Source organism: Drosophila tropicalis, unplaced genomic scaffold (genome assembly GCF_018151085.1).
Source record: "Drosophila tropicalis isolate 14030-0801.00 unplaced genomic scaffold, ASM1815108v1 contig_867, whole genome shotgun sequence".
NCBI classification, from domain to species: Eukaryota; Metazoa; Arthropoda; class Insecta; order Diptera; family Drosophilidae; genus Drosophila; species Drosophila tropicalis.
In genome coordinates, this window is record NW_027173362.1 from 3,457,383 (window position 1) to 3,473,265 (window position 15,883).

The window sequence follows — 15,883 nt, forward strand, 5'->3', positions numbered from 1 at the left end:
GACATTCTCGATACCACAAAACGTATATATTCTTGTCATTATACAATCTGATAAAAATAATAGATAAACTTAAAGTTTAACTTCCTTTTTTTTGATTAGAAAAATTGTTGTGATAAACTAAATGACAGCGTTTCTTCACAATTATTTTCTTGAATTTATATAGTTATCATTAAATCTCCAAATCATGTTGGTGGATCTATTTTTATCATCATGACTGTAGCTATTTTCGATTTGAGTTTTAGCGCTTTTCAAGTCTTTAAACTTTATCCTAACTTAACAGTTGAAATTCAAAATCTATGACAATTCAAACGTTTCAAAAACACTCGTAAAAAGTCCTTAAAATAAATGTGTATTATAAAAATTTGTAACTAATATTATTACGTAAATTTGGAGATACTATTTCAAGTAATTCTTCTTTTTTTTTTTTGCGATTTGTTGTCTTTCTATTGTTGCTATTGTTGCCTAGCCTTGTCCGTTGTCAATGTCAATTTGAGTCTTGGCAAATGAAAACATTTCGCTTTTCGTTTTAGGCGACAGCGAACAACAACGTCTACAAAAGGAGAAGGCGGGTGGCAGGAGACATGGGCAAACAACAAACATGACAAAGAACTTTGCCAGAGAATACAGCAAACTAACAAGCGGCAATGAAAAACTGACATCAAAACCATAGAGAGGGGGAGCGAGAGATGGCAGGAGAAACACACAGATAGACGGGGGGGTGACAAACGAAAAAAAAACACAAAATAGACAAAAAAAAAATTGGCAAAATTTGCAAAAAACTTGCCAAGCGAAATAAAGCAACAAACTCAACAAAACATTCTAACAATATGGGCGTTTAGTAGAGGATGGTGGTGAGGCGTGGCAAAGCGGTCACAAAACTGATGTTGGACAAGAAACATGCAGAAAAAACAAAAATGAAACTTACGAAATACCAAGAGAAAACGAATGGAAATATGAAAACTACATAAAGGACCCTAGGACAGCAGTCATGAAAGGGTAAAGGAAACGGATAGGACGGAAGGAAACCAAAATGTCCCATGTATGTACAGTTATTTTTTTAGTGGTTTAAACTTTCGACGAGACTCAAAAAATATGATAATTCAAATAGTTGGAAAACGGTAAACCATATAGAAAAGCAATTTCAAAAACATTTGTCAACAGATATCGGCTAAGATAGATGTATACAAATTTAATTCTCTTCTTGATCAATATTAAGATTAGCCCCAATTGAGCAGAGTCTGGTTAAGATTGGTTTGTACAACAAAATTTTGTAATTTTTTTCACCAACTTAAGAAAAAAACCTTCTAAATTACTCTATTGCAATTTTGATGCAATATTCGCTCATTCCAAATTTGGTTTTCACTTATTTTGAAAGCGACGATTTTGTATTTAGACAATGCCAAATGCAAAGTAATTAATTTCAATTTGTAAAGTTCACAAGTTGTCCCAGGCAGTCCCTGCCTGTCCGACCCGCTACCCGGCCACCCGCCTGCCATCCCCAGCCATCAGTTTGCCCCATTCGAAACTTCTGTGCCAAAAACGTGTGACAAGCTGAAATAATTGTGGTGCATGCAGATAAGCTCTCAACGAGGCAAACAACAAGGAACAACTTAATGTGCCTGGCCAACAAAAGGGACCATTCTCTTGGCTCCCTCCAACCCCTTGCCACCCACCGCTGTCGACCACCCCGACCGACCATTCCTTACAATCTGCATCTGTTCGTTTTGTGACAATTGTCTCTAGCAACATTTGCCTAGTTGATTTCAATTTTTAGCAATTTTTGCCAAATGTTCTGACTGCCTTTTCTTAGCCTTGGACAGGCATAAGGCATAAGTCTATGAGTATGGGCAAGCACTTGGCTGTGGCCGGGGCCGGCGGATAGAGTCCGGCAGGAAGGCAGCAGATGAGCAGGACAACAACAAAATGCTATAAATTTATTTCCCATAAATTTACGGCCTGCTGCAATGCAGACAATTGCAACAACTACATATTCATATATATGTACATACATACATACATATAGAAAGAAGCAACAACAATAATAACTGGCCAACTGGCCAACTGGAACATTTCATTCGTTCAAGGTCTGCACAATTTAAAGTCAAATTCAAAGCAAATAAAAATGAAATTTATAACTATATTATCTCTAGTACAAATACATATAGTCTCTCTTAACCTAATCAACTTACTCACAATCAGTTGACCTCTTTTGCAGCAGTAAAAATAAAAAGGAACAAAATGGAACGGAAGAAGAAAACGTAAAATCAGTGAGCCTAATCTTTCTCTCTTACTAATTGATCCAATCGGCAGATAACAAAAATGGTGTAGACTTATAAAACTAACTCCATGTGATCCTGGCACAGATCTTTCATGCGATATCGATAGCTAACGATTACTTTTTCGATTGTAGAAGCATGTTTCATTTCGTTCGTTTCGATTGTTTTGCTTGATATCAAATATTTGAAAGGGTTCCATGAATGATCCTATTAAGAGTTGTTCATTCAGTTATGGCTAATCAACTTCCTGTAAACATTAGTCTTAAACTTGTATCTTGAAGTTGCATTTTTACGATTAATTTTCCCACATTGCCCTCTTGATTATGTTTTTTGTTCGAGTCTCACCCCGAATGGCGCACACATGATGCATCAATCCACATGGCAACACTCAATAATTGTTTGATTTGCGTTTTTTTCTGTGTTCTCACAATCATCAATATCAATCAAATTAGCAGCTTTCGTCACAATCACCACCTGGTGCTCTCTTCGTATTACCGACCCGACCTTTGCTTATACCCCTCCCCTCATCCAGTTGTTTCCATCATTTAATCATTTTTCCCCAGCACATTTGACGAATTTTGTTTCCGATTGTTGCCATTGCTGTTGCTTTTTGACTTTTAGATGCTCCCTTTAGGCCGTGTTGCCTAGAAAAAGGCATAAATCAAAGCGGAAATGGCCACGCAGCGCATTTTGTATGCATTGATGAGTTCTGACTTCATTAGCAGCTGCTGCTCTGCTGCTTCCTCTCTGATTTCTCCAATTTCAATTGGAATTGTGTTTCTGATTTCGATTGTTTTCAATTCCCAATCAAATCAGCAATTGCAGCAGTAGCTGGACAAAAAAAGAAGGCAAATGCTTCTAGCCTGAGAGGACAATTAGTAGTATAGTGTGAATGCTAATGAGTGAGTGGGCAAGTGATTCCGACTATGCAAAAGAGTGAATGTGAGTCAATGTGAGTACTTCATTAAGTAGGTAGTATTGACGCCAAAGTCTCAATTCATAAATGCAGACCAGAGCCCGATTCAGGCGCCAATCAGGGAGCCAACAGAAGCGACCAATCCAAAGTCCACACAGTGGTTAATAAACAAACATTTAAGGAATTAAAAAAAAGAAAAATGTCAAATAAGTTTTGAAAAATGTTTGCCATCCAGAATAATATGTCTTGTATTCGTTTGATCGATAGACACTAAGTCTAAATTTTAAACCATTAAGCAATCTATCGAAATACATAATAAATAAATTAGTTTCATTACTCATACACTTAAATTTCAAAAGCTTTGTTTGGAATTAAAATAAATAAGTATTCACAAGCAACTCATGGACTAATTGAGCCTGATTGCATCTGGCAATCATCTAATTCATCTATCCCGAAGGGTTAGGTTTAACATATGAATGTAAAGAAGTGATTTTAAGTGATTTTTTTCAGTGTATATCAAAGTTTCAGCTTTAAACTCAAATAATTTCATTTAAAAATCAAAAGAACAAATCGAAAATGACTTTCCAAGTAATTTAATTCTAAAGTTTATAAAAAATTAATTTCCAATTATAAAAAATAATATTGTTGTCATTTGTCGTAACGATTTTGGCCCACTGTGCGCATTGTCCGTTTGGCCTGAACTAATTAAGTTCCATTTGGAGTTCCGTTGCTGTGGCTGTTGCTGTTGCCGCTGCCGCTGATTACTTAATGTCTTATGCTTATTGGTTTTGTATATTTATTTCTTAATTCCATGACTTCTCATATTTATCTTCGTTTCTCGACATTTTTCCTGGTATATTGGGTTTACTGTCGTATTGTCGTTTCGTTGTTTTCCCCTTTCTTCCCTTTTTCTGTTTTTTTTTTTTTTTTGTTTTTCTCCACACGATAATAAAGATTTATGCTTTGGCTACGGCACAATTTATACCAGGAGCCAGACTCGAAGTCTATCGCAAGATGAATGCATTTTTAATTAGCGGTTTCTTCAGCTCGTGCTCTATAATTTCCCCACCCCAACAGGAGAGAAACAAAAAAAAAAACACGAAATCAAAAATTCTGTGTTAACCTTTATTTAACATGCACATTTAATATGGCTTCGATATCTTTCTTTTATGTTTAGTTAAAAAGGTGAAGAAGGATACGAACTAACTGACAGGAACTTGGAAATTAAGGCGGCGGCATTTGTTTAAAGAAAACTTTGCATCAGAAAAATATATTTCTCTATCTCTCTCTTTCTCGTCATTCAATTTGTAGGCGAGACGTAATCTAATCAGCTTCTTCTTCCTGCAAAATGTGTTGTAAATTATGATGCACACATGGGCCATGCGGTATGGGGCATGCAGCAGTGGGGCAAGCTGCTAGGACTATAAAATATTGCCCAGAGCATGCTCACATAATTCACACAAGCGGCCGGAGTTGCCTTTACTTAAACCCCCACCGCCTTCAACGTCTCGCCGTCCAACTTTCATATTGTGCGTTATTCAGTTTCAGTTTTTCCCAAAAAAAAAAAAAAAAGAAAGAAAAACCCAGCACCACACACAAACACCATAAAAATGAAGTAAATGGAAAAGGCAAATATGAAAAGCGGAAGTGCAAATGATAAATAAGCGACAAAATGTGAAGATAGATAGAGATTGCTAGGCGAGCAAGGAAAAGAAAAATCAGTTGAACTTGAAGTTTGTATTGAAGTATTTGTAATACAACTAGAACAAACATCAATCCGATTAAGAACGAAAACTTAGTCTAGCGAAAACTTAGTCTAGTCTTAGTCTGTAGTGGATAAAATATCAGTGAATAAACATTTATTTATTCTTTATAACTAGTTGAGTTTTTCAGACATCCCGCCAATTTCCATATGTTTTGTTACACATTTTTTACCATCGAATATGTTTTCACAATAGAGTACAGTAAAGCCTATCATAGCGAACTCCTCCAAAAAGCGAACCCTTCAAAAATCAAATGCAAACACTCTTGGTCAAAAATATGCACATTGGAAATGTTTTCAGTAGAGTTAAGTTAAGTTAAAGTCCAGAAAATGTTTTTACTTTAAGCACTGAATCGGGAGACAAGATTGAAACAGAAGTTTTAAACAAGGATCGTTTGTTGATCTATTGTTTCAACAAATGAAGTTTTTATGATGTTTTTTGAAAGAATTTTAGATCGTTATCTGATTTTAAAAGAAAAGCGAATATCAAAAATAAAAACTTTGCCTTATATGAATCAACATTTTCTCAAAAGCGAACAATATTATTTCAAATCGATTTCTAGAATTAAATCAGGAATTTTCACATAGGTAAACAGGCCGAAGGAGTTTTTTGCCCCACCGAGTTACCCTTCTCACATTCTTTCCCTGCATTTTACTTTGATTTTTCTTAAGGAATCAAAAAGGTGAATTGGAGGCGGGACATGTGTGACTAAATACTTTAGTAATATAGTAAATTTTCTATACCTATTATATTTTCTATGTACATTTAACAATTTTCTGTTAGTGTAAACTCATTCAACTTTCGATTTCATATCTTTTGATCGAGGACTAGAATAGAATGATTGATGTGTGTGCCATTTGATTCAAGTGGTGGCAGTCGAATCAAATCCAGTGAATCGAACTGAAACTTTCAAATATTTCAAAAATCAATCTTAAACCAAATTTGTTTGTTTTTGGATATTCGTTTTTCTCTTCTTTCGTTTTCTTTTCATCTTGTTAAAAGCAAATGCGGCGCCTACTTGAATCAATTTCTTCTCCTTCGTCAAGGTGCATATGAAATAGTTGTCTCTAATTAAAGTTCCCCCTCATTCATCACTTGAGGGCCTATAACAGTCGCCGCAGCACCAGCACGATCAGCAGAATCAGCAGCCGTGGATTTCAAAGCAAACAATAGATAAAAGTACTTGACATGCTTCGTACTTAGAAAGCTGCGAATGGCTTGAGGGCTTCTTCATTAATTCATAATGAAGAATGAATAGTAAATGATATGTGCAAAAAAGAAAATGCTGAATTCTATATAAAAGAAAGCGTGATAATAATCATTTTTTGTTTTTTTCTTATTTTGTTTTATTTTATTTTACCAACTCATGACGTTCGGAAGGTAAGTATAAAAAAGGGCAACTGGCAAACGACAATTCGCAGTCTTCGGTTCTCACTGTTGAGATCTTGATCGATCAAACCAAAATTCAAATATACGAAAATAATGTGGAACAGCATTTACATATTGATTGCCGGCCTATGGCTGGTCATATCATCCCCAGCGGTTGCTTCTGCTCCAGCGGTTGAGGGCGGTATTGCCGCGGCTGCTTCACCAGAAGCCAAGGCTGGTGAACCCCACTTGGCCGGCATTTATGTCAAAGATGGCAATGTCAATGGACAGTTGAGATTTTTGGCCTCCAGTTTGAGCAGCAGCAGCAGCAGCACTTCCAACTCGGGCATCAATGCTGCATTGAATCAATATATCACCAATAAACAGGATATGCTCGAACAATTGAGACCTTCGACAACTGGAACAGCAACAGGAACTGGCCTTGTGACCGGCACAAGCGTATCACCAACAACAACATCAACAGGTGTTACAACCACATCAGGCGGTGCCATCTATGTTAATCTCAACGGTGGCTCTTCATCCTCATCTTCGTCCTCATCATCATCTGCCACAAATGCGGCCATCAATCAGGCCATTTATGCCTCGCCAGTTGCTGATCTTTTGCCACAAATTGTGGCCGAAGGTGCCCTCCAGCGTCGTCGTCCAGCTGCTGGTGGCCTCAATCGCCGCCGCGTCCAACCCAATAGACGCCGTCGTGTGAACAAGCGTCGTGGCAATGTCAATGCCAATCGTCGCCGTCGCGGCAACAAGAACAAACGTGGCAAGAAGAAGGGTCAGGCTCAGGTGATGGTGGTTAGACCCAATCGCGGCTGATTGGTGCCAACAAATCAGCAGTTAGTTAATAAAGCTAATGCAAACCTCATTTTTTTTTCTAAAAACCCTTTTTTTATTTAAATTAATTATTTATTTATTTATTGATTTGTCTAAATAAAATTGCAAAATTATTATTTATAATTCACACATACTGATCCTTTTCTGTTTTATATACCGGAGTAATTGGTCAAATCTAAACTAGGAGTAAAGGATTTAGAGTTTAAGAACTTTGAAGTTGAATGTTTCAACACAAACCATAACAATTTTGAATTCCAGCTAAAACTTCGAAAGAGGTCCAGGACCAAATAAATATGGGCCCACACAATGTGGCCTATAGACAACAATGGAAAGTGTTTAAGATTGAAAAATATTATTGAAGATTGATCATAACTTTTCAAAATCAGCCATAACACTAACAGAATGTCGTTAACCAAGTTAACTGTGGAAACTAAATGATATAGTTATCTGATCTTGAAAGAAACAGATGCTCAAACTAAAGTTGTTGATGGACTTAATAATGTTGTGAGAGTGAAATTTGTATGACCAGAAATAACTGATTTATACATATATATTTAGATAATTTCAACAAGTTGGCCCATCGTTTTCACGTGCTAGTCAAATTGCTTGTCAAAATAAAGGCTAACACGAATACCAAGTCACTGCAAAGAATGCATAAATTTTGCGCCAGGCCAGTTGGCTGGGCACTTTAATGGGCTGTGTAAACTGTGCCTAAAGCAAAACCGGCCGGTTCATGGTCTGCCCTACTTGGTGCCTGGTCTGGTCTGGTCCGTTCAAGTGCAAGACAAACGATCTTTGTCGCTGCATGCGGCCGGCGGTCAATGTCTTGATAAATGTTCACACCGTTCACACTGTTCCTTCCAGCTACCTCGCACACACACACACACACACAGAGACACATCACCTACATCACCCACATCACCCGCTAGTTCCCTTGTCACGTGTCCAGTGTGTCCGGGCTTGTGTGCATTATGTGCTCATGACTGTAATGAGCCTGTAAGTGGCTGTAATCAGTGTCATAATAATAGAAATTAATCACTGCAGTCAAAGCTAGTCGATATCACGTCCCCTTTCTACCCTTTTGCCACCTGTCTTATGCGCCGCTTGCTCCCACTCTTAACTGGCAAAAGTCAAAGTTGGTGCCCAACGTGGGGGCCAATCGGCAAGGGAATGAAACTCGAATTGAATCTCTCTCCTGCGGTTTTGTGCAACGCTCTGCGCATACTTTGTAAATGTTTTGTAATGATTTGATTTGAAATTCATTTGAATTATTGCTTGCTTCCTGTTTCCGGTGCCTTTGAAATACTTTCCTGTTCGTCCACCAGCCACCACCATCATCAGTGCTCTCCTATCACCCCACAGCCCTCCCCTTTCCCCCTTTTTTTCTTCATCAGTTATTTGACTCAAGTTAAGTTGAACCACAGCAGGCGGTATTCGCACAGCTGTATGCTATGATGTACGAGCAACTTAGTTGGCCTTCTCCTCGTTTCTCCTCTTCTTGCCATATGTGTGTTTGTGTGTGTCTGTGTGTGTGTGTCCGTCCAAGTCTCGGGAGTTTATTAAGTACTGCCAAAGTATATGCAGCGAGCAAGAGAGAAAGAGACCAAGAGGTCGCTTTGCTATTTGCTGGCCTGTGCGGAACTTTGTTAATATGCAAGTGAATGGACATTTCCGGTACGTACAAAACGTGCCATGTGCACACGGCACACGGCAGGCAGACCAAGGACCACCCAGTCCCGGTTAGCCAAAGACCAAACCAAATCCAACCAGAGCTAAGGCCAAGCCTGCGCCTGGGGCCGGACCCGAATCCGGACAGCCAGTCAGTTCGACGTTTTCATCGTCGTCATCGCGAAACCTTGGGGCCAAACCCAAGGGCATGTGTTTACCTCTCTCTTAGCCCCATCCCCTATTCCCTTTCTCTACATCTTCTTCACTGATCCCTTGTCTAAATACATATTTGTATACATTTCAATGCCCTTACCATAACAAACAGTGACTGCAAAATGTCTAAGAACAAGCAATATGAGATTGAATGCAAAGTATTAACAACAATTTTGAATACCTTTCGACTTTATAAATGAAATAAATTTAATTCCTTAAATAACTTTCAAGTCATTTGGAATAGCCAAATTAGCTAATTTAAAAGAGATTATATATACATACATACATAGTTTTTTGACATCCTCAATTGGAAATTCTAGAATGTCCCACCTATTGTATTCATAAGGCTAGAATCGAATTTGTCCTAAAAACTACAAACATTGGAATGGAACATCAATATTATTTACACTAAATATGTATAACTTGTTTCTAGGACTAAGATTCTATATAGTTTCATAAGATTCTCAATTAGAAACACTTGAAAGGCTTATCGATTGGATTTTTGTCTTGTTTCGTGAATTTTGAATATCTGTTTGTGTAGAAAGAGAGAAAATAGATTCAGAGCACTTTTTGAATGTATGTAAATATTTGATAGGGTATATTTCTATTCGATATGCAAGGAATTATTTCGCCTTTCATAGATTTTTGTTATACTTTTTGGCTTCGCTCATGTGTAATTTTCAATTAAAATGATTTGAGTCGACAACTTTGAACGCTTCTAGGCACTCTGGCTCTCTCTCTCTCGCTGACTGGCTCGAGGCCAGGCCGCAAATGCCTTTTTTGTGTTTTTTTGGGCAAAAAATCATAAATCATGCAGCAGGCAAAGACACGAACCGCATTGGAAATCGACGAAGAGAAAGGCAACGGAATACAGGAACGACAACGACGACAGGCGGCTAAAAGGGGAGTTAAAAGCGTTGACACAGAACGCAAACGATTGCAGGAGCAGGAGTTAGGCGCCGGTGCCGATGCAGAAGCAGAAGCAGAAGCAAGAGCAGGATCTGGATCACAAGCAGTGGCAAAGTAGATGTAGCAGTGGCCGAGCTTGCTAAGTAAAGGCTAAGTGGGGCACAAGTTTCGTTTTACTTTTGAAATAGTTGCAAAGTGGAAAAGTTTTTCCTTTACCCCCATTATGTCCTTTCCCAACCCATGTTTACCTCTCTTGCCCTTACTTAAAAACCCCCCTCTATTTGGACATTTGGCATGCAGAGTATCTATGTCTGTGGTCAGGCTAAAGCATAATTGTAGACTTAACTCTTAAATGGAATATGCAATGGATAAATGTGCGCTGGGAGGGGAGGTATTCGAAAAGGTCAAACTCTAGTGATATGCGCGTGATAAAACTATCGGGGTAACGGGCCAACGAATATCTAAGTTCTTCAGTAGTTAGTTGCCTTCTCCAGCTCAATATCCAACTCCCGTCCTCGTCATGGATATGGCCATCGTCCGGAGAGCAAAAAAAGTGTCAAAGCAAAAAATGTTTGAGCGTTTCTTTCTTACTGCTTGGCTAACGTTCTTGTCCGTTATTGGGAATGCGCATTTGAAATGGTCAATTGCCAACGTTTCAGTATTTCTGTTTTTTTCGTCCCCTCCAACCTCCTTCCCCTCCTCTTCCTTCTTCTTCTTCTTTTTTTGCTGCCTGCCCCATTCACCTCTCTTACTAGTGTACCCATACTTGGCTTTTAATTGCCGTGACGTGTTTGTTGTTTCTTTTTTTTATCGCTTTTTATTTATTTCTTCGTTTTTTCGTTTCGGTTTTTTTTTTTTTTTTTTTAGCCACTTGACGTTTGATTTACTTAGTCGTCGCTTTACAAGCCAATTGTAAGCCAATTTTCGGTTTCAACTGTGTGTGGAAGTGGAAACTTAGGGGGAGCAGCGACCTTGGCGTGAATGTGTGAGTTGGAACGTTTATTTTTTTCTCTTCTATTTGATTTTTTTGCCACACTTGTCAAGTATTCGATTCGATTTACTGTGCCTGAGGAGGGTATTACTCTATCTTCATGATATTTATCCAGGAGATACATCTGATCTCGTTTTGTAATTGGTTTTGAAATTCTTTCCTTAAGAGATCCTGTCTAAAATCTGTCCTCATTTGTTATAGTATTTCAAAAGTTCAAAATCAATCAATCAATATCTATCTCAAAGCGTTTGAAGAGTATCACAAAGTCGTTGGCATTCGATAATGGGATCGAAATATTTAAGTTTCTGCTATTATTTTGCGGCTTGACATACTCGTGTTACCATTTCGATTAGATTGATTGATAAATGAGGTTTTTTATTTCTTGAATTAATTACGCAAAACTAAATTTACTTAACTATTATAAATCATCAAAAGCCGAGACATGTTTCAAATTTAGAGCACTCAATCGAGAAACGATGAGAGAAAATCTTGAGTTTATTTACCCAACTAATGGCGGTGGATTTAAGTACATACATATATATGTATGTACATATATGTATACATACACATGTAAGTAAATATGTAATTATGTCTAAAATTGAATTCAATTTGCACAAATATTGTTGTCCTTGGCAACAGGTTAATATGCCCACCCACCAAATGACAGCAAGCGCCTCTTTCACCCGACTCCCGAGGGCAACCCACTTGGAGACTTGAGGAAATTATCCACTGATAAGAAGTTAATTGATTGATGTCAGTGCCTTCTCCATAATTGCAAACATATTGTAATAGATACAAGACAAGAAAATATCTGTCCTAATTCTCAACCCATCCAATACCTCTCTTCACCTCTCCACCTCTCTTCACCTTGCCGCATTTTGATATACTTGGCGAGCTCTTAAAACCCTTCACATATTTGGGTGGCCTTGTTTTTGGCTTTGATGGATGATTAAAATTTTGCCAAGCGCTTACAAACTTCAAGTACAGTTAATTAGGCTCAATCAATGGACGAAGGACGTTGGCAGCAGAACACAGCAGTCGAAGGACGTTAAATGAAGAACAGCCGTAGCAGCAGCAGCAGAAGGAGCAGCGGGGCCAACGTCAAATAATTAAATCTAATTAATTTGCAGCTGTCAAAGCGCAAACAAGTAGAACAAGTAAAGAAAGCAACAACAAAAAAAGCGAGTGGAAAAAAAAAACAACAACTGCAAATAAAGGTTTGCCCAAGTACCAGCACTACTGTCCGTCCGTAGGTCCCGCCGTCCATCTGTCCGTTGGTTCGTTCGTCCATCATCCTGCACAAAGAGGGTCGGAACTTAACCCGACACCTCATCGATTTGTAGCGCCGTCATTGAAGGCTTTCAGGCATTCCATTCCATTCTCTCTCAATTGCACTTTGTACAAAGTCAATTTGCCAAATGCGCGTCAACACACAAATTTTTGTGCGTTGTAATGATCCTTTGACCCCACAATTCTCCACAATCCCCCAATCGGCGCTTTATATGTTAACCTCCCATTCCATTCTACTACTATTCAATGAAGGGTTCACTGCCTGTCTAAGACGTGACGTAAATCAGCGTTTTAAGTGTTTTTGTGAGCTGTCAACGGCAACGTGGCAACTTTGTTTGTTTCTTCGACCGACAAACACAAAAAACACAAAACAAAATAAAACCAAACCAGAGAAAAATGAGTCAACAGGATGGTTACATGACTGATTTAGCATTGTAGCGCGCATTGGATACACTTTCGCTAAGGAATTGCCACCCACCGCGGAGGACTTCTGAATCACGCCGAAAATCCATGTAAAGTCGCAGGTAAGATCCATGAGTCTTCTCATCTTCCTTGTCATCTTCCAAACTTTTCATAAGCTCTAAGTTTTATTTCTTCTTCTTTCTTTTCTTTTGCCCCTTCTTCCCTATCTCAATCTACATATCTATCTGTTTTTCTACTATCTTTTCCCCCTTATCTATCCTTCCTTCTCCTATACTTCATTCTTCCACTTTACTTTATTATATCTTCCTTTCTTCTTCACATTTCCATCTTCTTTGTCGTTTCTTTCCTGATTGGCTTCTTTTTATCTTTCCTTCTTTCTTACTTACATCTTATTTCTTATTTTCTTTGTTTCTTTTTTGGGTCCATTTTCTCTTTCTTTCCGTAGCACGTAACTTTTTCCTCAAGTCTTTCCTTTAGTCTTAACTTAACTTCCTTTATAATCCTTGTTTGCCTTCTTTGCGTTTCTTGGCTTTATGTTTCCTCTTACATGCCTTATTTCTTCTTTTCTTCACGTGTTCCATGCTTTCTCCTTTCTTTCCTTAGATTTGCCATCTTCTTCATAGTCTATCATATTCTTCCAACTTCATTGCACCAAAAATAATGCCATAAATTTGATTTAGCCTCGCCCACATGCCGCAATTTACATTTAGGGTATATCATCTAAAACACTTCCAACATCTAAATCAAATTAATCCTTACGAGACTTGCTCCAACACCCATCCACCCTAGCTACACCAGCGCCGACGACCTACCCGTCTCCCATCGCCCACACTTTTTGTGTTATTTAACTCAGTTTAGCCTTTTCACAGGCCTTAGTTTTTGTTTTTGCCTCAAGTGCGAACTTGTTAAATTTACGCAAGAATCCTGTAGAAGCAAGAGGTGGAGGAGGAGAAGGAGGAGGAGGATGATGATGAGAGGGAGTATTACTACGACGTAGTCCATAGTACAGCACACGCATACACAATTAGGAGAGGCGCAGGCACATGCGGATGATGTTGTGGAGTTGGTAACGGGTGGGAGTCGGAATGGGAGTGCGAGTCCGGATGGAGGAAGGAGTTGGCTTGGCTTGGAGCTCAGTTACGCAAACAGCAAATCAAAAAACCATTTGACGCACTTTCATCATCAACAAAAGCGGGCTGATTGGTGGGCGTATGGAGATCTGGGTATATGGGCGTGTAGGCGTGGCACCTGCTGCTGACACATTCGGAAAATGCCAATAAGTCGAGAACCTCCTACTCAACGTAGTGCAAGCCAAGCAACAACAACAACACCAACCCGACCACCAACAACAAAAAATTGCAACGAAAAAAAAGGCAATCAAGCTAAGGAGGACCTAGGCAAGGCAAAAGCGGATGAAAGGGAATCACCAGAAGAAGAAGGCGAGGCATAAAATCTGTTAAGTCACAGAATTCTTGTGTTGCTGCCCAGCTCCTGAATTTTCTTTTGGTTGCTCTTTAATGAGCGTTTATCAGGAATATTTCGCCTAGAGAAAGCAAATTCCCCCTAGAGACAGAAAATTATGCGACGAAGGATAATTCTGCAAATAAGAGTAAACAAATCATCAAAAGGACTAACCGATTTAACACATAAGCAGATTGAAGTCAAGAAGTGGGCAAAGTCTTTGATTCTGGTTCGATTTGGTATAATTGATGCTTATTCGTGAATATTACGACACGACACTCACGACATTATCCCTGGGTCATCCTCGACCTGGCCTTGTTTTGGTCTGGTCTGGTCTCGTGTTTGCCCTTCGTCATGGACCAAAATGTGCTTGGGGCCTGTTCCATGTTTACTTTTGCCTGGTACAACAATTTTTTGTTGGTCAAGCAATATGTTTTTTTTTTTTCTTCATCTCTCTATCTCTCTCTCTCTCTCTCTGTCTCTCTCGCTCTTCTCCATTTTTTTCTTTTTTGTTTATTCCTTTTTTTTCTTTGTATTTTTAGGTCAAGTGAGGCTTTTGATGCTGTTGCTGCTGCTGCTGATGCTGACGTAGCTGAGGAACGCTTTTATTTTTGGAGTAGGAATTAAATATCAAGTGATGTGTTTGGCCCTACACACACACACGCTACTGATACACACACACACATGTGTGCCAGCCGACCTCCAGCAAACCTATCCTTCGTCTCGCTCTCTCCATCTTTGGTTTGCCTTTGTCTATCCTATAGACAACGATTGAATGGGCATATCGAAGTGATCAGAAGCGAGATGTTGATCATGATCTCTTTGGCTCTTAAAGATCTTAATCACCCACTAGTTTTTGGAGCTTTCTTTTAAATTCATCTGAATTGACAATCTTGATCAAATTATTGAAGAAAATTCAACAATTATCTTAAAAAGTCGATGAAATGTGAAAGAAAAAACCAAGGCAGAGTTTCTTATGAGCCTTTCTCTAGCCATAGTTCAAATTTGAACTAGAGGGTATCTCGTAGTCGTTGCTTAATTGAAAGACATGTTATTTTTGCATATCATCATCCACGTAAAGTTTGCTTTTGCTTTTTGCTTGCTGCTGCTGCTTTTGTTGTTGTTTGTTCTCTTGTATTTTTGGTGTTCAAAAGCCCACACATCACTTTTATGCCCCTGCTCATTCTGCTCGGTCAAACCCCCATTCACCACTTCCCTCTTCTCGTCTCTTGACTGCTGTTGCTTCTACAAATGCCCTTCACCATCTCCGCCTTGCATCAACGAGTTACGCTTTGTGCCTGCACATTCTGGTTCAACTTGAAGTTCTTGTGTGTTGGGTTAAGTGAAAAGTGATTGAGCAGATTTTTGTTGCGAATCTTTGGTTTCATCTCCCTCTTCACTGACTCCTTTTCCCTCTCTCTCTCTCTTCCCTTTGCACTCATGCTACCATTCTCCCCCTCGCCACTGCCTTCTATCTGGCCTGCCTCTTTCGGCACTCGGCCACTTGGTCAGAGACCTAATTGTTGTTCTTGTTGTTATTCAACCCCCATGCTCTACGCTTTTTTCCCCTTTTCAAATACCCTTTCAACATGGGAATATTAACATTTTCCCAATAATTGTTTACTTTAACTATCTACAAGTACATTTGAAAACAAAAGTTTCGCCCATGGAACTTGAATCTTTATGATCTTGAGTTCGAAAAGGAGATATAAGCTAAAGATCGTTATTTGGTTATCGTAGGGGAAACAACGTT

General features: G+C 38.8%; 2 protein-coding genes across 4 annotated transcripts in view; one reads left to right on the forward strand and one right to left on the reverse strand.

Moving 5' to 3' along the window:
* The window catches only part of rst (roughest), a 240,091-nt gene that overhangs the window by 125,972 nt on the left and 98,236 nt on the right, over positions 1–15,883 (reverse strand). The gene's annotated exons all lie outside the window — the stretch shown is intronic.
* Positions 6,438–7,157, forward strand: LOC137583654 (osteocalcin 2). The gene has a single exon (XM_068298744.1). The coding sequence runs from the start codon at positions 6,438–6,440 to the stop codon at positions 7,155–7,157; it is 720 nt and encodes a 239-aa protein (XP_068154845.1).

Excerpts from the sequence above, each read along its gene's own strand:
- LOC137583654 (XM_068298744.1), top strand. The coding sequence starts at position 6,438 with ATGTGGAACAGCATTTACATATTGATTGCCGGCCTATGGCTGGTCATA.